The sequence below is a fragment of the Dermacentor andersoni genome, chromosome 6 (genome assembly GCF_023375885.2).
Source record: "Dermacentor andersoni chromosome 6, qqDerAnde1_hic_scaffold, whole genome shotgun sequence".
Lineage (NCBI taxonomy): Eukaryota > Metazoa > Arthropoda > Arachnida > Ixodida > Ixodidae > Dermacentor > Dermacentor andersoni.
The window spans coordinates 53,340,038-53,363,663 of record NC_092819.1 but is presented as its reverse complement, the minus strand read 5'-3'; the positions used below and the strand labels follow the sequence as shown (position 1 = coordinate 53,363,663).

The following is a 23,626-nucleotide window of genomic DNA, read 5'->3' as shown; positions in this document are numbered from 1 at the left end:
CCAAGTTTCCGTATAGTATGATCTGCAAGGATGTGCGCAGACAGGTGATGACGCAGCACCACAAACAGCGCAGCTGCGCATCAACCTACGTCCACGCCATGCAGTCGAGATGTGGACGGTATACACACAGGAAAGTTCAGTGTGTTCTGTGACTCGCTAGATTCGAATCCGTGACCAAAGTGCCACGTGAATATCGTCGCGTGTACAACGAAGCGACACCGCATATAGGAATAACATTAATCGGTGGGTTAAGCAGTTGAAGGATATGCCGGCAGTTTGTTGGGCAAAAGCCGTTGTGGTATAGGCTATCGCTAAGTGACGAGTCTGAGAGCTACCTAAGGAGCCCTAAAAAAAATCTGTGCTTGCGTGTGCTCGACAATTACACCTAAGCAAGACCAACTTGGAGAGTTTTCCTTTTATTTGGTGCATATTTCACACTTCCACCTTGTTTCGTTCATTTCCCGTGACCGGTCAGAAGTGCACAATGGCTTTACGGACACACTGTACGCAGGAATAAGTTTGTGTTCGCTGTGGTTCGAGCGCGTTCACAGGCGACGCTTTGCGAAGACAATTAGGATGACTATAACATTGTGGCATCTTGATTAACGTTACAAGGGTGCTTGATGACTGACCGGCGGTGAAATTAATCGAACCGTCCTTTGGCACTGTAATATACTTGACTGGGCTTATTCTCAGCTGCCCATCAGTTCCGGGGCCTGCACGTGTTCTCGTGGCAGGTCGGCAGGACGCGCACGTTTCCCTTTAGCGGCTGTTGTGGCGCCAGAAAAAAAAACAAAAAGAAAGACTGACGGAGGCACGTCCGTGCCGCCTGACGGAGGCACGGACGAACGGTACACTTCCAGGAAGCGACGTGTCCACGCCTCACGAGAAGAAAGAAGATGAGCCTGATTTATCGTTTATCCCATCACGCCCAGGGGCCGTGTCATCGCTTCCATCGACGCCGCGAATGGCCAAAGGGTGGAGAGACAATCTCGGTCCCTCGGAGTTCTTTCCTCACTGATCGTGAACCGCAGGGAAGATGGGATCTTCGCAGACAGACAGCCGCCGTACACACTTCGATCCACGCGTGCTCTGGCGGTCCCTCTCCGTGTACTGTCAGCGTGCCTCCTTGTTCTTCGCGAAGGTCCCAATTCGCCGGTGGAGAGGAAGCATGCAGTGGTCGCGCGGCGGCGATGGCGATGTGATGCGGGGTGCGGGCTCGCGCGCGCTTTTTCGCGAGTAGCCCCCCGCGCCCGCTTCGGCGTCGTGTAATAATGGAAGTCCATCATCCGGGGGAGGGATGGAGCAGGGGCCCTCGTGAAGGACGACGAACGCCGTGTCGGCCTGGTCGGCGTCAGCAGCAGCGAGCAGCAGTCTCAGAAGGGGCGGGGAAGAGAACGTGCGTTCTCTCTTTCTCGATGACTTTGGTTGTCTCTCCCTTCCTATCCCCCCCCCCCCCCTTCGGGGCTTGTTTCCCCCTCTCCCTCGCCTCTGCCACCGCCGCGCCTCCGCGGCGCTCGCGCGTTTGACAGGTGTGCCGCACGCTGCTTGCACGGCTGCTGCCGCCGCCGCCGGTGCGAGCAGGTTTCCTACGGCGGCTCTGGCTCGGCTGGGGCGAACAAGTGGCCCCTGTAATTAGAAGGCTGCCCTCCTCCCGTTTCCCCCCCACCGCCGCCGCCTCGCCCTGCCCGGCCCGCCCGCCTGCCTTTCCTCTGCCTCGCGTTTGAGCTTGGCTTTGGCGGCGGTGCTGCCGGCGGCTTTCGGAGGCAATCTCCTCCGGTCCCTCGACGACTTCGGCCGGCCGAGCCGGCGGCAGCGGCGGCGGTCGTAGCGCTTGGCTTCTGCTCTGTGTGTGCGTGTATGCGTGAGCGTGGGAGAGGGAGCGCCTCGACCATTGTGCCGTCGCGGCTACTTGCGTGCGCGCGCGCTTGGCCGCCCGAGGAACTGAGTGCTTGCGGCGCGACTCGCCGCGTCAAGTGCGCGTTCGCGTGTCTCCTGCTTCGAGGCGACGAAGAAGTCGTCGAGTGTCGGCGGCGGCGGCATGTGGCCGGTGTCTTTGTCGCGACGTCTTTCGGACAACTCGGTCGGGATGTCAAAGGGACAGACTGCTTCGAACAAGGCGACGACGGCGGCGTTGGACGTGGAACAGCGACAACGACGCGCCTTTCACGTCCCTTGATTTACGAGAGCGAGAGAGAGAACGAAGAGTGGGGAACCCCCGGAGGAAAGCGAAGCAGCCCAGGTTGAGGCGTGCCGTCTCGGTGTATCGACTGCCGCATCAGCTGTTTCGGAGTGTTTGTCCGGTCGTATCGGATTACCGCGCCCTGCATCGTGTGTCCAGTTCACTTGTTACCGCTTCGGAGTTTCATCGTGACAGCACTGTTGCTTTCACCGTCTCCCCCTTTGTTGCAATTCTTTTTAATTCTTTTTTCTCGCATCAATTGCTGTTTGCTCGGCGATGATCGGCAACACCCGTGTTTCGCGTTCTCCCGCCGAGGCGTGCACCGTGACCACTGCCGCCGATTGCTCTTCGTTCGCGTCACATGAACTTCACCTCCCGGAGAAGGATTACTACTTCGTCCTCTGAAAACAGTGTATACTTCTCTGTTCTGACACCGTCTTCCCTTCTGACCGCCGTCTTCTCCGTTCTGACCGTCCAGGTATAATTGTTATCTTCGTGTGTGCTCGTGTTACGTTTCCTCGAGTTCAGCGCGCTAATATACATACGGTTGCTTCGACAAGGCTGCGTGCGACGTGCCGACCGAGAGACGCCATGTCGACGACGGTCATGGGTCGGCAGACGACAATCGCCGGTACTGTCCCGGCCAGCAAGGTTTTGGTGTGTCGCCAGTGGTGGAAAGTGTGCTGGGTGTACGGCGACCAGTACAAGCAGTACCGGGAATTGTACGGCCGGAAGACGACTACCACAGTGCGCATGCAGCAGGCGACGTGAGTATGTGCGCATGCGCGCATGTCTTTCACGACGCTCCGTGGTCACTCGCTCTCTGCACGCCGAGACACTTCCGGCCGCGGGGCATCCGCGGGCCCTTTACAAGATCGCTATGGAAATTGCGTCGCGTTACTGTTGACATTCAGTTGCGTTTCCGTTGACCTCGATCTGTTGAAACTCAATTGAACATCGTGCATGGCTTTATTGCAAGAGGGGGCTTGCAGTCACAGGGAGCGAAAAACAGGTGGGAAAACAACTCTTACGTAAGTCAGCATAGAAATTCTGTTGTGTTTCTACTGGCACTTTTTGCTGCCTTCACTGGTAAGCACTGTACGTACAGTCAACCACAAAAGTTCATGGACCACAGGATCCCAGAAAACGTTCAATTTCCGAGAGAAAATGATGCAGAGAAAGGCAGGGAGGTTAACCAGAGGTAGTTCCGGTTGGCTACCCTGCGCAGGGGGAAGGGTAAAGGGGGATAAAAAGAGAAACAAAGTGGAAGGGGGATATAGAGAGAAAGGGAGACAAGCAGTTCAATTTCCGAGCAGCCTTTAACAGTATAGTCAGCAAAACTGAACAGTACAATCTTGTTCACATGTACTGGTAGAGGCTGCAAAAGCGAATACTGGGCTGCATTGTGAGGCTGCTCAGATATTCGGCTTTCTTTATTTTTCTCAGATTTCGTGTTCCCTAAAATTTTGTGGTTGACTGTACGTGTGGCTGGCTTCGTTCAGTTGTGCACGCAAGTTGTTCATTATGAACCAGCTGGCCCGACACTCTATTTTTGTTGCCTTCAGTGGACTTTTTGTAGAGATGAAATTGAATATCGTGCATTGTTTTTGCGAGGGACGGCGTGCTCTTGCTCGCAGGTTGTGAATTCTCTATATCGGTCCTGTCTTATTCGCAAAATTAATTGGCGCAGTGGCGGCGAGGTCATTCATGTCTAGCCCGGCGCTTACACGTGCTCCCGCGGTTTACATTGCAGGAGTGAGTTAGGAATGTTGATGAACCGAACACCCAGGTTGAAATGAGATATTAGCCTTTCTTTGTTACTTTTTTTTCTGTTTTAGAAGAGCGATACACGGCTCCACCCTACTTGACCCTCTGCAGTGCGCCCTTTTTCCTAGCTTTATTTCTTTCTGTTTCTTTCTAACAGCCGCGCTATAGTTACACTGTTTCGACGACTGTTCCGCGCTTTGAGTCACACGAATGACTGGCGCTATATTTATTGCCGTGCCCTCCTTCGCACGACGGAACTGTGTCACTTGGCTACATAAACTTCTTTTTCTTGCGGCAGGTGCTTCTGCGGTGAGCAGCTGTAATGAGCAGCTGCCGTTCGTGCTAAGGTGTGGTCTCGAGCGAAAATGGTAATTGGATTCGGATCGGGAAGCTAGCAAGGAAGGCTACGGTAGCGTTTAAGCGAAGCGCTGGCGTCTGTGTTTTCGTGTACATGTTAGAGTTTCTTTATTTGTCTTCATTTGTCTAGCGTCGTGCCTTCATTATAGGTGAAGTCCAAATCCGTGCCCCCAAGCAACGGCTCTATCTGAACAATAGAAACAGATCTCGAAGGCTATTCTTTTGCTAACTGCATGCGCCGGAAGCTATTTGGGAGCGGCAAAGACGTCTTTGACAGTGTTTGACGTTTGACAGTGTTTTAGACATCACTTATTTGACATCACTATGACATCACATGCGGCGCTGTAGTGGCAGTTGCGAGACGCATTCTTTCACTTGAGACTGAGTAGGCTACTCTTTTGATTCGACTCGCTCGCTTCAGGTTCGTGTCAACGACTTGATGTTGTTGTCTGTCATAGTTGCGTGCATGTAGTCAGGAATGGCAGAATGAAACTGAAACATATCCTTCCAACGGTGTTATATAACCTTGCTAAATCATTGTTGGAGCCGTCTTTCTTGCTTGTTCACCGTAGCGTGCTCTGTGTTTGACTATGTCCCCTCGTGCGTTTTTGAGAGCCGTCAAGAAAGAGAAAAGAGAGAAACGGTGAAGTTCGCGATGAATATTACGTCAGTGCAGCCTTCCTTGAAAACATGTAGCCATTCTGACCGTATACATCGCCCATCGTACAGTCATCAGTGCAACTAAGTTAGTCATGCTCATCCCATGCATTGCCCATTGTACAGTCGTCATTGACTATACGTGCACACGACCCTCCCGAGCACCCGAACCCGTCCAACAAACATTCCTCTCAGAAACACCAGCATTATCCCACGACTCGAGGCTCGGAAGCAGCTTTGCGTGACATTCACTCGTGCGGTGCGAAGGGGTCGCAAAAAAATTAAGTGCTTCGCGAAGCCGTCAGTTTACTAAACGCTGTGGACGTTCGGGTCGCAAAGAGGTTTTTTTTTTTTCTTTTTTTCTCGGACTCCGTTGAAGCCGCTGCCTGGCTCTGCGCGCCTTCGCGAGGCCACGGCCGACCATTACGTGCGCGCCCGGCTCGTGCAAGCGAATACCCCAGCACGCGCTAATGAAGCAGCGCATACGCGCCAACACCGTGCCAATGCAAAGACCGCGCATCAGCAAACTCACCTCGTCTCTCGGGCACACAAAAGGGCTGTGCCTCTCTCGGAGACAACGAGTGCATATTCTATGAACGCGGGCTCGCGCCGAACGCTCCCAGCCGCTGCGCGGGACGCCTCGAGAATTCATTAGCATCTCGGCGCCTGTTGTGTACAGGCTGCCGGAGCGGCCTGCCGGCGCGGCTAATAATCGTCGCTGCGGCTGTTAAGCGAAAACGCTTGAGGTCGATGCTGCTATACCGGCTGCCCAGAGCGCGCTTGAAGCGCATGCGCACTGCCTCCTCCTCTCCCTCCCTCCCCGCCATGCTACGGTCTGGCTGATCCGCATATACGTACGCGGTCTCACTCAAAACCGTACAACACTGGAGTAGCCCTGAAGCCTGCGAGAGCCAATCGGGAGACGAGTTCGCGAGCCTGCAGCCCTCTAGTGGCGGTGGTTGTCGTCGTCGTCGTCCTCATCATCATTGTCACCACCTCAACCAGTACTACTACTACTACTACTACTACTACTACTACTACTACTACTACTACTACTACTACTACTACTACTACTAACTTAAGTAAGTCGACTCCGCAAATTTTCCGATCTCGTCACACCGCGTTCTCTATTTCTGCTGCCCTCGACTGCGTGTTTAATTTCCTTCCCGTTTTTGACAACCGAGTCGGTTAACGTGTTCTACGTGTTCTAACGTGTTAACCACGTGTTCTACCGTCTGTTCTAGCTACGCTCTACACACGTGGCCTTCTTCGCACTGATCTCAACTGTAGAGTATACAAGTGCACGCGCGTGCGCTCTCTCTAATCCGTACCGCCGCCTTCCCGTCTGGCAAAAACACCAAAGGAGGGAATGCATCGCCACTCCGCTTCTTTCGCTTCTCGCCCCTTGAACTGAAGTCGTGACCGCGGGCAACTTTTGACAGCTTGCCTAAGAGCATTAATCTTGTCTTCGGAGCTGATCTACGCTGGTTCGAAAATTTATTTTGCGTTCACTGAAAGGGACAACAGCGCCGCCGCATCTTCGTGATGTAAGTCTCCGCAACTTGCTGGATATATATCTATATATTCAGTGGACGGTCTATCATTCACACCTTGCAGACTTACGGCCGCACACTTTTAATCGCGTACTGTCTATAGAGTGTCGTATAACTCGTGTTTAAACGGGACATGCCTATATAGGGATGCAAAGCAAATACCTTTAGCATGCACGCGCGCATCTGTGGGGCGTACGAGCGTTTTGCGTGTTTGCGCGATTGCTGTGTGCATCATGTAGTTTTCACCCAGCGCTTGCAGCATAGCGTGCCAGGCCGTTATCAAAGCTAACACCTGTGCAAATTCTCGGTAAGGTCGGCAAATGCAGGCGTCTTCGTTGCCGAAATCCATTAGCAAAGATCGCACGTTCGCGACTAGCCAACGCCTTTCCTGTCGCGCCTGTTTGGCGATTTCGATTGGCCAGCACGTGACTTCCGACCAGTCGCGCCGGGGTTCTTGCATGCAGAAAGTATACGCTCTCGTAAACTTAATAAGGAGGTTAAACTGGTACAAGTTAGTATCGATTCGTGTCGAACATTTAGTGCTGAATTCAGACGAAGACGTAGGTAGAGAACACGCCACGAGCGTTTAGTATCATCCGAAGGTTTATTGCGTATAGACGGGTATTTAAACCTATAAACTCGTCCGCTCTTGTCTTTCGCTACACCTCATCGGCTCCGTGCATCGAGGTGAACACAGGGTTTTTTATGTCAGCCAATCAGTAACGATGAGAGCCGCTTGCGCGTTCTGAAAGGATGGTACAGGGCGACTCGCCTATTGTGCTCCACTTATCCCTCCGTGAAGCTCCACTTATCCCTCCTTGAAGTCGGCATCGCGCGGAGGATGACCGCAGGCGTACAGTAGGTGAACCCTTGCTCTGGCTCTCTTCTCTGATTGACTGACGCGACACAGCTACGTCCTTCACGGGGATGGTGGGAGAGAGCATAGCTTCGGCTATGCTGCACGGAACTGGCGAATAGAGTACGACAGCTCGATCCTTTTTTTTCTGAGCGTCGCCCGACGGCGGATAAGCCAGGCGTGACTATCGGCCGACGGGCAACGGCTACGTGGCCTCCTCTGCACTCTTTCTTTATCCGCTTAGACAAAAAAGAGCACCCCGTCAAAGCCGCCGAAAATGTCTCGCCCGTTTATCCCACCGCGAGGCATCACTTCGCTCCCCCCCCTCCCCCCCTCGGGAGGGTCTCGCTCCTGTATTATAGACCCGTCTCCGAAGCGCGAGACGCACACGAGCGTAGCTTACGCGTATACGCATGCGCACCAGGAAGAGACCGGGCGAAGTCTTTTGAAACATCCGCCATGGATGTCGTTGCAGCGCAGCAGAACCTTTCAGCGCGGTGTATTGTTGCCGGACGATTGCACTCGAATAGCAGGCGACGTCTCGGTCGTCGTGGGTCGGGACACCATTGGCCGCTGGGGCGGCGCGCAGGGCCCATGGGCGGAGGGTGGACCAGACGGACGGCATTTCTGGCCGGGTGTGGTGCCTGTGTGTCTCTCTGGTCCTGATCGCCTTCGTCGCGTACGTATGCTGCCCGCGTGGCCCGGCTAATAGTTTTTTCCCCTGAGATTAGCTCCGCAAGGTAGAGAGAGAGAGAGAAAGGCTGACATCTGCAGCTTCCTCCGTGGGCGCGGTACTCTCAAGGCGCGCGCGGCCAATGAAGCGCACTGAGGGTATAGGAGATCCACCTTGTGCCGTAGGGGACGAGAAACGCGATGACGAGCTGCTGCTGTGGACCTGTCAGTTATGATCATCTGTATAAAGACCCTCTAGTGCCCTGCGCTATGCGTGAGACGCTGGAAAACTTCCTGCACCAAGTTTTCTGACGGCCAGCTTAGCTTCGACAGCCGAGATTTAAAAAAAGAAAGCGATGAAATCACTTTGACGACCTGTAGCAACGACCCTTCATAAACGAAGAACAGCGTTTACGCTGCGCTGTTCAAGTGACGACATACAAATGCGATTAAAATTTGCGTGTGTTTGTTAATTTGGTTATTTTGTTACGTGTTGACCTGCTCTTCCATGGTGAGGAATAAACTTGCGCGATTACGGCTGGAAACAAAATGATCTGCGATGCTGTTTCTCTACCCAAAGCGAAGCACAAGGGTCGTGCCCTTTTGCGTCATGTTCGAAAGCGGCATGTTGGTAGTTGCGCGAAATTGCGCGGAGCAAGGAGAACGCAAATGGCGTGGAGGGTTTTCTGTAGCGGATTGATAGCGCGACGGGCACGATTAGCGCCGAATGCGACATCAACATGTCTTCGCTGTAGAGTGTATTTCGGTGGGTGGGGGTGTCGCTGTTGCTTACGGCGGCGTTAATTAGCCCAGCCGTGGATGACCTTCTTTTCTTTTTTTTTTAACTGTAACGCAACGAATATTTGTCCAAGATCTTGCAGTCGGCACGTCATTGAGATGCTGAGCTCCTGCGTCGTTCTTGTTTCTATGCATTCCGGCCAACCATGCCTTCATTTACCAGAGCAGGAATAGCGCACCGCATCTGCAAACATAATCGTAGCTTTAGCAATTAATGGACTGACCGCCGTATTCCGGGCACTGGTGCATAGCGAAAGAACCGACATCGCATTTCTCAAAACGTTCCAGTACTTCACTCGAAAGTATCTTTCCTTAGCACGTATTTTCCCTTAGCACAAATATAGCATATGCTAGCCATTTGTACCATCTTAACAAGTGAAATTTCGTTGCCGTTCGACCTCATCCGTGTTTGTGTTTCTTGGTGTCCATGCAACAGATCGATCTGTCTGTCTGTCTGTCTGTCTGTCTGTCTGTCTGTGTCTGTCTGTCTGTCTGTCTGTCTGTCTGTCTGTGTCTGTCTGTCTGTCTGTCTGTCTGTCTGTCTGTCTGTCTGTCTGTCTGTCTGTCTGTCTGTCTGTCTGTCTGTCTGTCTGTCTGTCTGTCTGTCTGTCTGTCTGTCTGTCTGTCTGTCTGTCTGTCTGTCTGTCTGTCTGTCTGTCTGTCTGTCTGTCTGTCTGTCTGTCTGTCTGTCTGTCTGTCTGTCTGTCTGTCTGTCTGTCTGTCTGTCTGTCTGTCTGTCTGTCTGTCTGTCTGTCTGTCTGTCTGTCTGTCTGTCTGTCTGTCTGTCTGTCTGTCTGTCTGTCTGTCTGTCTGTCTGTCTGTCTGTCTGTCTGTCTGTCTGTCTGTCTGTCTGTCTGTCTGTCTGTCTGTCTGTCTGTCTGTCTGTCTGTCTGTCTGTCTGTCTGTCTGTCTGTCTGTCTGTCTGTCTGTCTGTCTGTCTGTCTGTCTGTCTGTCTGTCTGTCTGTCTGTCTGTCTGTCTGTCTGTCTGTCTGTCTGTCTGTCTGTCTGTCTGTCTGTCTGTCTGTCTGTCTGTCTGTCTGTCTGTCTGTCTGTCTGTCTGTCTGTCTGTCTGTCTGTCTGTCTGTCTGTCTGTCTGTCTGTCTGTCTGTCTGTCTGTCTGTCTGTCTGTCTGTCTGTCTGTCTGTCTGTCTGTCTGTCTGTCTGTCTGTCTGTCTGTCTGTCTGTCTGTCTGTCTGTCTGTCTGTCTGTCTGTCTGTCTGTCTGTCTGTCTGTCTGTCTGTCTGTCTGTCTGTCTGTCTGTCTGTCTGTCTGTCTGTCTGTCTGTCTGTCTGTCTGTCTGTCTGTCTGTCTGTCTGTCTGTCTGTCTGTCTGTCTGTCTGTCTGTCTGTCTGTCTGTCTGTCTGTCTGTCTGTCTGTCTGTCTGTCTGTCTGTCTGTCTGTCTGTCTGTCTGTCTGTCTGTCTGTCTGTCTGTCTGTCTGTCTGTCTGTCTGTCTGTCTGTCTGTCTGTCTGTCTGTCTGTCTGTCTGTCTGTCTGTCTGTCTGTCTGTCTGTCTGTCTGTCTGTCTGTCTGTCTGTCTGTCTGTCTGTCTGTCTGTCTGTCTGTCTGTCTGTCTGTCTGTCTGTCTGTCTGTCTGTTCGTGCGTGTGTGTGTGTGTGTGTGTGTGTGTGTGTGTGTGTAGTGAATGTGCGCGCACACTGTGTGTATCATCTCTTCTGCAACTCAACACCAAGAGTATATGATCGAGGTTAGGATGCCACGGTAACATCTCTATAGTTAATCATTATGCTCGGCATTTCTTTTTCTCTCTTCTAGTCATTCTCAGTCACACCTGCTGTGTCACGGCGTCCTTTTGTAGTCTCGCATTAATGACTCAGTTGACTGCCACGTCACAGGCTCATCAGGTGCTCGTGAACTCTTGAGGGCGGCACCCGAGTGCCGCGACTCCTTTGTGTGACCGCTCACAAAGGCTCCCTAATGCGACCTTGGTGGACGCGGGCTGGCATGCCGAAAATGGCGGGCGTCAACGCCATCTAAAAGAGTGGACGGGTTAAGTCGAGGGAACGACATGCGAAGAAGTGCTTCCGCATCTTCTGCATGAATACGTGCCTCCACAGTCTGTACTCGGAGTTCGCGTCTTCACCGAGTACGGCCCCCTTCGAGAACACTAATTATATTTGACTTATACAGCCGGTCGCCCAGTGTTCTGTTGAAGCTGTTGGCGGTAAATTCGTCTAGACGGGCCATTCGTGGATTGCAGTGTCCTTCTCGCGCGTACTATGGTTAAAGTTCGCGCAGCTCTTTCTTAAAACCCGTTCCTATGCGCGGTGGCGCTGTAAGCTGGTGCATATTTCGGAACGGATTATCAGTAAGGCAAGTCAACAGGATGTACTAAAAGTGCTTCGCTTAGGTCGACCTTCCCGTGCCCCTTAGATATCATTACATTTTTTTTCGCTTAATTATAAGGGCTTCAAGTGAAGCCTGCGCTGCGAAAATTATCTGATGCGAAGTCTGATATGAGGCACTGAGAGAACAGAAGGTCGAGGAAGCACAAAGAATGATTCATTGGCTCAGGTGCTTGACCGATGTATCACAGATAAGAAAAAGAAAATGAGAAGATCATAGTGAGGGGAGGCGATTGGGAAAATTTCACCATGTAAGTGTTTGAGAAGACGATCCGAGAGAGTGACATAGAGAGAGAGAGAGAGAGAGAGTTGAAGAAATTAGAGGTAACGCGGAGAGATGAAACTGAAATGTGAAGAGTGAGCTGTACAAATGCGGATGCAAGTGCAGATTTTAACGGAATGTTTGTGAACGTAAAAGTGCTTTTGCTCGTTGCGCTATATAGTACGTACCGGAGAGTGTGGCACTCGAAAAAAACAAATTATTGCAATTTTTAATTCGAAGCGTGTATTGACCGAAACAAGAATTATGCAAGAAGCTATGCAAGGAATTATGCAAGGAACGACGGTCATCTAAACCGTGCTTGGATAGCTATTTCAATGCTTGGTATCTATTGTGCTTGTATGATTGATTGATTGATTGATTGTGTATTTTTATTGACATGCATTTTTGTTGCGGTTGCCACCGGGGTCATCGTTGTCGCTGTTGTTTTCTCACACACCCTGATATAGGATGCAAGAGTGGTTATTAATCAGTTTATGAGTCAGGAGTCACCGACCGCCGCATGGCGTTGCACGCCTGTTTCTTTCTTTTTTTTTTTCAACTATGCACCGTATATGCCCGCTGGGCTACAGTTCCGCGCGGGCGAGACCGCTAGGAGACGTCATCCCGTATACGTGCCTTAGCTCTGCCAAACATCATCGCGATAACTGGACCCCCCACGGAGGCCGGCGTCGGCGGTCGGTGAGGCTTCTCCACATCGCATCGAGGCGCCGATGATCGGTGAACCCGCAGAGAGGCGGATCGAATGCCGATAGATTTTTTTTCTTGTTTTCCCTTTTTATTTTGCTTGCGCTTGCGCGTTCGTTTGGCGGCTGTAAGAAAAGGGGTGGAGGGTAAGGGGGCAGGAGCTGAAATTAGAGGTGGCAGTGAAACGAGCTTTCGCTTGATCGAGTGGCTTTAATTTCCGCCACGTTCTCACACCAGGAGGCGCAAACGCGCAAGGGCCCATTTCATCGAACGCAAAAAAAAAAAAAAAAGAAGTCCCGTCAGCTGCTTCTGTTCTTGTGGTTATTTTGGTGATGGTGGCCAGGGTAGAAGAATAGGGGGAGAGAAAGAGGGGTTTGGGCGAGAGTGTTGACTGAGATCGTTAATCCGTTTGTAATGGTTCGAAAAATACGGCGCGAAAGTGGCCTGTCCCGATTGGCGTAACAAATGAGTTAATAATTGTAATTGAGCGCCGATGTCATATTTCGCTCCCCCTACCCCCCCGTCCCCATACTCTTTGTTAGATCTTGTGACAGGAGAGGAGGTGACTTTCCGTTTCGCATTATTAATATGTGTAAGGTGCTGGCTCCGTAAACGTGTTATGAACCTAAAAAAAAGAAAAAAAAAAGAAGTGCGAACCGGTGGTTAAAGGCTGTTTATTTGGAACGTCAAGTTGTCTTCCCCGTCGTGTCTGTTCGCGTAATCTTGTCCATGCTTGAGCCATGCACACATACTCGCGGAAGCGGGGACCGTATTCACGTAACGCTCTTACGATTGTTCGTAAGAGCTAATGCCAGCCAATCCTGGTTCTGTCGGCGTATTGTTAGAGAAGGCGGCCGGCCAATCGCAAAACAGCACTTAAAGGGACGCTAAAGTGAAAAATGATTTCTTCTGCCATCAGTAAATTACTGTTCTACAACACCAAAAACACCACTGTTACAACGATAAGACGTTTGGTAAGCCAGAAAAAGCGCAAGAACGAAATACGGGTGGCGACGCCTACTTAAGTTCCCGCACCTAGGGGCTGTGACGTCTTGGATTTTGATGGCATCTTCTACGGCCTACTAACTATATAGAGCGGTACAGATTGACTACATTTTGTTCTAAAGGAATAAAATATTGAACATGGCAAGTTTCGGGAACCTTTATTCAGCCAACGCGGCCCAAATGCGAAAACATACTTTGGAATCCCTGACATCGCGCTGACGTACCGACGCTGGGGTTTCGGCGCGAAGTTCAAATACTGATACTTGGACCTTCATTTTCTCATCTAATAATCAAACTATTTTTTTAATGACTGCCTGAAGGGTTCTCAAACAATGCTTCATTAGTCTGAACTGATTTATTGTTTCGCTTTAGTGTCCCTTTACGAATTTTAAACAAATTTGTGAATTCTGCCCCAGATTCGGCTAATCAAATCGAGTTTTACACCTTCTGCGTTGCCGTATATCAGCCCTGTATACTGATACGATCGCCCGCTGCATTTAACCTGTTGGATTTTTTTCGGGCGCTATAATTTGGCGTATATGGTAGCGGAATGCAAACAAAAAATGTTCATGTAGTGCATTGCATGCTGCGAGTTCAGGTTTAAAAACCCATGAAGTGGTCGAAATTAATCCGGCAATGTCGACAGTCTCGACCAGCCAGTGCATGCGTGCATGGCCACATTCCCGTGGCCGACCTGCAGGATAGCTGGGAGCACAGCGGTCACAAAAAAATTTATAGAAAGTCTATAGACCTCCTATAAAAAATTTTGTAAAAGAGTACACAGCAGGCCCTGCTTTTTCGTGGTCGAAGACCGCGCACTATAGGTTAGGCGGAACAGGCGTTGGATAGCGTGACAACTGATCGGATCAGCGTATAAGTGCTATCTATCTGTATACGGTCTACCACCTTCAAATCTCCGTGGCCACTGGCATAGCGTATGCCTAATCATATGCAGCTGCCAAAGCGGGAGAGACATACGTATACTTTTAGGAGCCGTACACGTCAAAAAAACCTTCTCGAATCATTGGCTATACGTAGAGCCGATAATTGTGCCGACTCACGCTATGCCTTCGACGACGCCGGTTTGATGGATGGATTGACGGGAGACGGCGGTCCTTTCAATCCCGGCACATACGGCCGCGGTTATAGGCTCATCTATGCTTCGAGGAATATAACGACGAATAGAGAACTAAAAGGAGAAATCTGGGTCGCCTCTTCGGGGGTTCCTGGGTGGCCTGCGCTACCCCGGCGAAATTGCTTTCCCGGCGCGTACATACAGCGGCGAGGGTCGACCGTATTATGTGCGAGTCTGGCTCTTTCCCGATCGAGTTCACGGCGATAAGCAATCTGTGCGGCAGGCGTCACGGGCGACCTGTCCCGCGAGCGTATTAGAAGACCGCGCGTACGTACTCGACTCGCCGGCGTCGATCGCACGCCGAAGATGTCTTGTGTCCCCGCCTGACCCCCGCCCGATAAAGTAATAAACGAATAGGTCCTCGAACAAACGGACGATTTACTGCGAGAGGCCATCGAACGGTGAGGAGGAGTTTGCGTCGTTCCACTTTTTTTACAGAGTGCGCGCTGCTTTGCTCGGACGCAGCAGCGTCCCGTTTAAATTATGGCTCTGCTGCTGGAGCATAGAAGCTCTTCGTGGTTGCATATATATATATATATATATATATATATATATATATATATATATATATATATATATATATATATATATATATATATATATATAGAAGTATATAGCAGCCCCAGGCACGCTAATGGACATTTATTAAAACGCCGGTGCTCGTCCTCTTCTTGGTGAAGACGAAAACGTAGCGTTAAAATAAAATTTAAGAAATAATAAAGGCAATGAACGAACTGCGTGTTTCCTTTTCTTTCATTTTCGTATTTTTTTATTCGTGTTTTAAACTCGTTTCTCTGGAACGGACGCAGTAATTTCTGAGCGTGAAGCCAAAGTAAGTCAAAGTGCCTCGTCTGATGTACAGTAACTTCCTTTTTTCTTTCTTTCTTTTTTTCGTTCTACATAGCCGGCGGATCGAATCGGTGGATAAACTTCACGTCCTCGCTAGGAAAAGAATCAAGACGGGAATTAAGCGTCGAAGCCGGTTTGCTTTACTACACTGCAAGTTCCCGAGGGTCCCCTATGAGGTCTTGCTTCGAAGGGTTCCAGATAGCTAGCAGAGAGAGAGAGAGAGAGAGAGAGAGAGAATCTGTTGGCTGCACGACTTGGTTTGAAGGCTGGGTGTTACGTACAAAGTTCTAAGGGAATTGGTGCTAGCAGAGAGAGAGAGAGAATTTGTTGGTTGCCCGACTTGGTTTGAAGGTTGTGTGTTACGTATACACGGTTCTGAGAGAAGTGGTTCGCAAGACTTCGCGATCGATCGGGTCGCGTGCCTTTGGGGCGCCTCGAGACCGCCACGCGCGTTCCGCACCACTTGCTTTTCCAACGTCGTGCGGTTGGTTGGTATAGGCGTGCTGGTTGCACATCCCGCCTTATCTCTCTCGTTTGATGAAGACGCGCCGCTGCGCGCGGCAGTCCAGAAACCTCGTTTCAAGAGCGTCCCGCGCGCTTTCCGCGCCATGTTTACACGAATGCGGCCGAAGGCTGTTCTCGCAACGGGCCTGTTTCGCGTTAAATGTGGCATCTAGGGCCCCCTGAGGAACTTATCGCAGTTCAGATTTGTATTCCGAGTCGGTAGCGAGCTGTTTCTTAGGGTTCAATCTGGTTGCTGTGAAGAGGCGAGTGGCTGCATGAATTTATGTACAGATTCACGTTCTCTTACATTGTAACCGCGGTAACGTTTACCGAGGGGCACATTTTTATGTTTGTTTGTGTAAAGGGTGGTTTTCGCCCCGAATAACGGCAAATGGTATCGGAAACAATATTTTGCGTGAGCGCACAAAAATTATGGGGTTTTACGTGCCAAAACCACTTTCTGATTATGAGGCACGCCGTAGTGGAGGACTCCGGAAATTTCGATCACCTGGGGTTTTTTAACGTGCACCTAAATCTAAGTACACGGGTGTTTTCGCATTTCTCGGCCATCGAAATGCGGCCGCCGTGGCCGGGATTCGATCCCGCGACCTCGTGCTCAGCAGCCCAACACCATAGCCACTGAGCAACCACGGCGGGTATGCGTGAGCGCACAGGTCTCGGAGGCGCATATGACACACAAGTGGTTACGCACAGGAGGCCTCGCGAATCAGAGCAAACAGTGAGTGTAACTTGCTACTGTAAGTAAGAGAATGCGACGAATTTGTAGCCAGTTTAGGGACGCACACATTATGATGGCGTGTCGAAAGCAATTTTAAACAACCTTGTGAGTCGTGCACGGTACATACAGTCGGCGTCGAACATTTACGGGCAACGAAACTTTAGAAAAATGCGGAATATTTCCGCAGCGTGGTATTGGAATTTCCAGCCTGTGCGAGCATATGTTGACAATGGAGTGTTGTGCGGTTTTATTGGATACGGTAATAAAGTTCCCGAAAATCCAACGTTTTTTCTGATCCCGTGGCTCGTAAGCATTTGACGCCGACGGTGTGCCTGTTCTAGCGGTGCCGGGGGAAAGGCAGACCGCAGCAGAAAGACAGCTGTATGAACGCTGACCAGAATGACTCGCACTGCTACTTGTGTATGTCCGCCCCTGACAATCCCGAAACTTTATCTATCCTCGCTTTATTTTTGTTATCTGGATCACTCGACTTTGGTCGTGCTCCAGGCCGTTTGTTCGAAGAGAAAGCTAATGCCTGCCTCATCAGTTCGACTTTTAACGTCGTCTCTCGACCTACATTAATGTGTCGCTGCCAACGGCGTCGCCGCTCCGAGCTTTCAATTCGCAAGTGCTTTCTTTCACGCCAGTTGCCTCGCGCGTCAGAAACCTGACGTGTGTGGCCGCGTGGCAGAGGCAACAGAAATCGACGTGTTGGCAGGACGTGCACGACATGGTCGAACCGCGGCGAGTTTGCTGTGTTTGCAATCTCGTAGAGCAAAGCAAGTGGAAACTGTGTTCACGTATATAGAGTGGAACGATACAGAAGGGACTGCGCACCATTGGCAGATGGCGCGAGTGTCGGGGCCTTTGCATGTACCTTCATATTATTTTACCTTCGTATTATTATTACCTTTATTTGCCTTCAATACAAATAAGGGGGCGGCTGCATAACCTCTACGACTCTTGCTGACTCGATGGTGAGCTCCTTACAAGTCGGCATTAGTGGACAAACGTACACAACATTGTAACGACCTCATAAGAGGTCGTCATACGACATAATAACATCCAATGTTATGTCCACCTCAGGACATAATATAGGCTTCTGCTGCAGTTAAGTACGTAAGTATGCACAAACTCTCAGATAGATAGATTGGTAGAGAGAGAGAGAAAGAAAGAAATGGAGGGAGGCGGTATATAGGCAGGTAGGTTCTGTCCGGCTGATTACCCTATACTCACGGGGAGAGGTATGCAGAATTGAGGAAGTGAGGAAGAAGGCACAACGGTGTCCACAGGTCGGGTGCTCAAGCGTGTGATATTCAGGTTTAGTGCAAGATGGCTCGTGTGTATTTTTGTAAATGCGTGAGCCTAGGCGGCCGCGGTACCGTATAGCTTCTTGAAAGGGTCAATCGACTTGTCGCTCATGGTCGAAGCAGGGACAGTGGAATAGGAGGTGCGCGACAGTCTCTTCACACAAATCACCGAGCGCACAAATGTAGGCGAGTCAGCCGTACCAATCCAATAGCAGTACCAATTAATGAAGGCTGCGCCGATCCACAGCCGACAAAAGCGGTGTCGCGTCATAACGTGACAGATTTGGCGGTAACCGCAGTCGTAAGATGTCGGATCGAGCGACAGTTGGGAGTTCCGTGGAGTACGTTCAGGGAGCCAAGCGCGACATTACGTGCGACGTGGCGAAGCTCTCTCGCAGGATCCACTCTCGACGGTGCTGTATAGGGCGGCGCAGCCCTCGTCGCGCTTCTGAGATTGCGGACTGCGTGCATATCTTGTTCCTTTACCCATTGTTGCCCACGTGTTCAGCTTTGCGAGCCGTTCTCCGTGACACATGCAAGGGCGGCTGCATATTAAGAGAGCGCTGGGACCGAACGGTGAGCGGCTAATGGCTCTAACCCGATTTCTCGGCGCGGACCGACCTCGCGCGGGCGCCGGTCGCTTCCGCCGGCCGAAATGTGCCATACACGCACGTATCACATACACACTGCCCAGCGTGTGCAGCCGTGCCCGCACCCCGCTGCATACATGCACTGCCACCGCCCATGGCGCGCACTGCAGCTGCTGCTCGAGTTGCTGCTCCGTCCCTCTCTCGCACGTGCCTCCTCGCCGGCGTCGATAGTTAATGACTGGCCCAATTCGTGGCTAAGCGTATCGTGCGAAGGCAATTTATCGACCCTCATGCGCATGCGTGTATAATACACGCGATAGACGTGTCCGGCGACCGCATTATTTAACGAATGTAGGCTATAGTCGCCGCGCACTCCTCTCCGTCCGCGACGGATGTAATACAGCGATGGTTGTGTGTGTGTGTGTGTGTGTGTGTGTGTGTGTGTGTGTGTGTGTGTGTGTGTGTGTGTGCGTGTGTGTGTGTGTGTGCGTGTGTGTGTGCGTGCGTGCGTGTGTGCGTGCGTGCGTGCGTGCGTGCGTGCGTGCGTGCGCGGACGATACTATGCAGCGATATACGCCTTCTTTGTTGACCTTTTCCTCTTTATTCCCTTTTGTATGACTTAGTGTTTGGGCGTGAAACACTGATCTTTTTATTATCGTCCAACTAGTCCAAGCTGCCGTTATGCTCATAAAACCGTATTTGTGTTAATCTCCACTTCGCTTCATGACTCCCTGTTCGGCGTATTACATAAGGAGGTGGTTATCACGCACATGGGAAAGAAAATCAGGTTCATGTTGTACTACAGATGTTGAAGCGCACCGTAACAGAGACAAAATTTTACGGAAAAGCAGAAGGATAGCGCTTCACTCGCAACAGAAAATTTTTATTTAACACAAATATTATATCAACAGTTAAACGATTTTCATGCGTATATACGCGCAGCCGATCATAGGTACAATATGTTAAATCAACAGAACCATTCGTGATAGGAAGTGTCTTCAAATGTAAACATAAAACGCAGCGAAATGCTAATTGTCAAGGTCGGAGAACTCCTTAACATGAAATAAATGACAAAAAAAAAAGGGGAGCAGCGAGGCGTCATTCAGGCCACACAAACACACAACACACACGCAGTTCTTAATGCCAAAATTGTTCGCACGAGCACATTCCACGAGTCATTCGTGGTGTTGGACATATCGTTGGCGAACGCCGCCGGGCAATGTTAAGCTGCACTTACGAACTTAACGCCTCGTTAATTCGGCCCCTGATGTTAAGTGTAAATTAGGCGAGAGAGTGTCATGTGGAGTGGCATGTTATATTGTAGCATGTGGTATATAGCGCCGAATGTACGAGTAGCACGTTTCAGGCAGCTCGTCCTCCTATATACTTCGCTGCGTTTTCTGCTTCCTTCCCTCTTTCTCTTCCGCTTCTCCCATCCCCCAGTGTAGGGTAGCCAACCAGACTATTGACTGGTTAACATCCCTGCCTTCCAATATTCTTCTCTCTCTCTCTGCTTCCTTACTTACCCTGGGCCTTGCTGAGATTTGTCAGCGTATTAAGTATGACCAAGCGACTGCCTTCAGGAAGGAAAGGAATGCGACGGGGTTGACGTCACCGCGCGCATCGCCTTGTTACGCGCGAAGATGGACTGCGATCGAAAATGGGATTCGAGTCCGCACCGGTTCTATTGTCAGAGGAGAGAGACGCCACCAGTCGACCCACTCGGTTCGGTGGGCTCTGACAGCTATTTGCCAGCTATCATCTGTCAGCTGTTGCCAACTGTCTGCTGCTTGTGAATAATTCTTAAATACGACTACAAGTATGGAGTAAACCCAATGTGGAGCAGCGAGATCAGAGACGCGCTCCTCCGGCCAGGCCTCTTCTTTCCCTTCCCCCACCTCTCTCTCTCTCTCTCTCTCTCGCTTTCGGAGGTTCACTCATTAGGGCGCAGTTACAAATGCGGGCAAACCGGCGGATACGGGGCAGCGCATTGTAGTTTTGTTTTTGTTTTTCTAACTGTTTTCGCGGTTGATTCATGCTGGCAGTACAGGCAGCATCGCAAGCAACGGGAACCGCGATCTCCCTCCGTACTGCAGCAACAGCTGCAGACCCCGAGACTTCCAGGTCGTGCCCACCGGCGGCACTCGCGTTTTCCCTTTCATTTCGGCCCGCGGCATGATGATTCCATAGCGCGTGAGTTCGTGGGGCAGAGCACATGCCGTACACAAAGTAAGGGGGGGGGGGGGGGGGGGACGTGCGCGCACGACCGTGTTGTATGCTTCTCGCAGAGTGAAAAAGAAAGAAGAAGAAAAACGAAAGGCCGAGAGTATGCAGAAAAGAAAATTCACCGGTCACGACTCGACGGCCGTGCTACCTCTCCCCGGCGCTCGCATGCGCGCGATTCGGTTTGGGCCCGCCAACGGGGTCGACCACGTCCCGCCCTCGCTTGCTTCCCGAACACCTTCAAAAGACGACGACGTGCACGTCTGTGTGTGCGCGTGCGATGCCGTTCGCTGCCGCTGCGGTAGCTCGCGCGCCCTCGCATGCATGGGGACCGTGACCCGCTTAACGCACTCAGCCGTTCGTGCTCGTGAGTCGCTCACGTTATACCTCGCTCTCCTTTTCTTTGTTTTGTGTTGGGCGAGGGGAGAGAGAGAGCTAGCTAGCTAGGGAATGTGTACATCGCCGTGGTGGCGAGAGGTATTCACTTAATTCTTTTTCTCCCTCCTTTCCTGTATGTTCGTCTCTGCGGGCACGTGTTGTTCGTGCGCGTCTGTAGATGCACTGGGTGTGAAGCTTGTTAACCTCCCCCGCCCCCCCTGCCCCTTTGGGCTGCGGGTGGTCCGCTAACTGGCGTAGGCGTAACGGCTCTTTTAAGTCTGCACGTGCCGCCGCCTTGCGCGTAGATATATGTATGTGTATACGGAAGTATACGCGATTTGTGTGACGCGTTTTTTTTTGTTTTTTTTCGTGGTCTGATCTGGTTACGTGGTGTCGGCGCGGACATCGCTTTCGCTGGCATCGGCTTTATGCGCGTCAGTCGACGTTACCGATTTGGAACGTAGCATACGTGTGGTTCTGTAAAAGAGAGAGAGAGAGGGAGGGAGGGAGAGAGAAAGAAACGTGAATGGGAAAGGCAAGCAGGTTAACCGGAAGATTCTGGTTTGCTACCCTACAATGAGGGAAAGGTTAGGGGAGATGAAAGGTACAAGGAATGGAGGATAGATAAAGCAGGGGCACGAAAAAAATTAATAGAGGAGGTGGGGAACGCCCGCGGGCAGTATAGCTTCGCTAGTACGCCACTCGAAGCACAAACTTCACGAGTGCGGTGGTTCCATAAGGGGACAACTATCCGAACTGGGCCTTTATAAGACGACGCATACGCAATATTTTTGAGCGACTTTACCGACACTTGCCGCACTACTATAAACTGGGAAAGGGGTGAGACGTGGAAAGAAACTGATTAAAATGAGTTTGTGTAATCACGAACGACAATTAGCCCATTAGGCGGGGCCACAGTCGGGCCCTACGTTTTTCCATTGGACTCCTTGCTTATGCCGACGTTGTCATATGTAAATGCAGTTATTGCCAGCTTTGCTTTATAGGATGTCAGTCAGGGCCAACGTTGTCCAATACAGGAATAACCATGGCCAATGTTGCCTGACGTAGGGCCAGTCATGGCCAGCCTCGCCGCACATAGGTCGAATCAGGGCCGATGATGTCTATTGTATAGGATAACATGGCCCAACATTTGGTCTTTGTTCCACTTTGGTCGTTCTTTCTCTGCTTTCTACGAGGGGCGTGAAATGCAGGGGTTCGTTTCGCACGATTATTGACTTGTCATGGGAATGGCGTGGACTCGGCGCCGACGTGGAACTATGTAGCTCACGGATTGCAGGACCAACCGAACACGGACGTTCACTGTAGACAGGTCACGCGATGTTTCTAACCGCGCACGTACCGCTCCGCAACTTAAGTGCGAACCTGTGAAATAAGCAGAGCACAGCTTCGAAACGAGCTCCTCGCTAATTCACGCCGACGTACTACGTGTACTCGTTCTCGCGGAACTTCGCCGCCTTCTAATTCGACGTGTCATCGATATCAAACGGCGTGATCTTCCCCAACTGCCCACGATTCCGTGATTCGTTCCAAAGCGTGGTATATAAATAGGCGCGAGCGTGTATAAGTAAGCCCGATCCCCGTTTACGGTGTCCGCTTGTGTGTGTGTGTATGCACGCGCGACGAAGCGTGCGGCTCGTTCACCGCAACCTGCAGAGGGCGCCACGCGTGTTACATCGCGCACACGTTCAGTCGCCCGCGCAAAGGCAGCCCGATCTCGTACACGTATCATTCGCTTCGCGCGCCCTCGGGGTTCGTTCTCTCTGCTGAAGCGTGACGACACAAGTCTCGGCCCCGTTGCCGAGCCTTTTTCTTGCCGCCGTCGTCGATCTCTTTTGTTGCCCAGAGATCGCTGCAGGCCTAGGAGGCAATAGCGCGTTACTCCAGGGCTGCTCCAGGGCGTGCACAGCGATCCGCGCGCCATCTCGTGTTCCTTTCCGCACTTATGCTTTCTTTCTTTCTTTCTTTCTTGCTGTGCCCGGCGAAAGCACCTGTTGTTTTGTCTGTGGGGTCCGCGGGGTGAACGGACGATCGCCGCGAGGAACACAAAGATGGCGACGTGGTGCACTATCCATCCACTTAACCGCATCTTTATGTTGGTGCAGGTTGAGTGGTGTAGGGGAGGGGGGAGCCGTGCCTTGTTGTCCGCGCCTCCCGAAGTTCGGTGCAGCGACGCCGAAACTGGGGTCCGTGTTCATAAACAGTGTTCATTTCTTACTCGACAGTTGTTCGGGAGACGGGATGGCGCCCGCTAACCGTCGTAGTGGCTTTATAATTGGCGGATGCGGCTGACGAATGACAAAACAGCACTCGCCTACACTAATGGCAGTAACGTCGCAGCTACACCCTTGCGGTTGTACAAGGATTATGCGGTATACTGGGAAAACACGACTATAGGTGTTTGGTCGACGCTTCCAACACGGGGAACCTGCCAAGAAGCTATGTTTTCTGGCTGCTTGGGAGAGGGTAAGGAGGGGAGGGGAGTTGAAGAATCTGCATGCTGAGGACGTTGTAGGTACTTTCGGAGGGCTTTTAGTTTTCGCACGTCTAGGCCCATATTCACAAAACTGTTTACGCTAGAACTGTTCCTAAGATCAGACGCCAAGTGAATGGCGATCGTGAGCACGCCATTAGCGACCATGATCGGTCAAGGGAAACAGCACTTACGCATAAAAAGTCATGGGAATTCGGCCCCCGATG

General features: G+C 51.3%; 1 protein-coding gene across 2 annotated transcripts in view; it reads left to right on the top strand.

Annotated features, from left to right (window-relative positions):
- LOC126522886 (uncharacterized) overlaps positions 1–23,626 on the top strand; it is a 380,337-nt gene that overhangs the window by 303,484 nt on the left and 53,227 nt on the right. Inside the window, exon 1 of one of the 2 annotated variants that reach the window (XM_050171728.3) lies at positions 1,574–2,949. The exons of the other annotated variant lie outside the window; for it this stretch is intronic. Within the exon in view, the coding sequence (XP_050027685.2) occupies positions 2,774–2,949 (176 nt within the window). The 5' untranslated portion in view covers positions 1,574–2,773. Of the gene's footprint in view, positions 1–1,573; positions 2,950–23,626 lie in introns of those variants that run through there. 2 annotated transcript variants of the gene reach the window in all.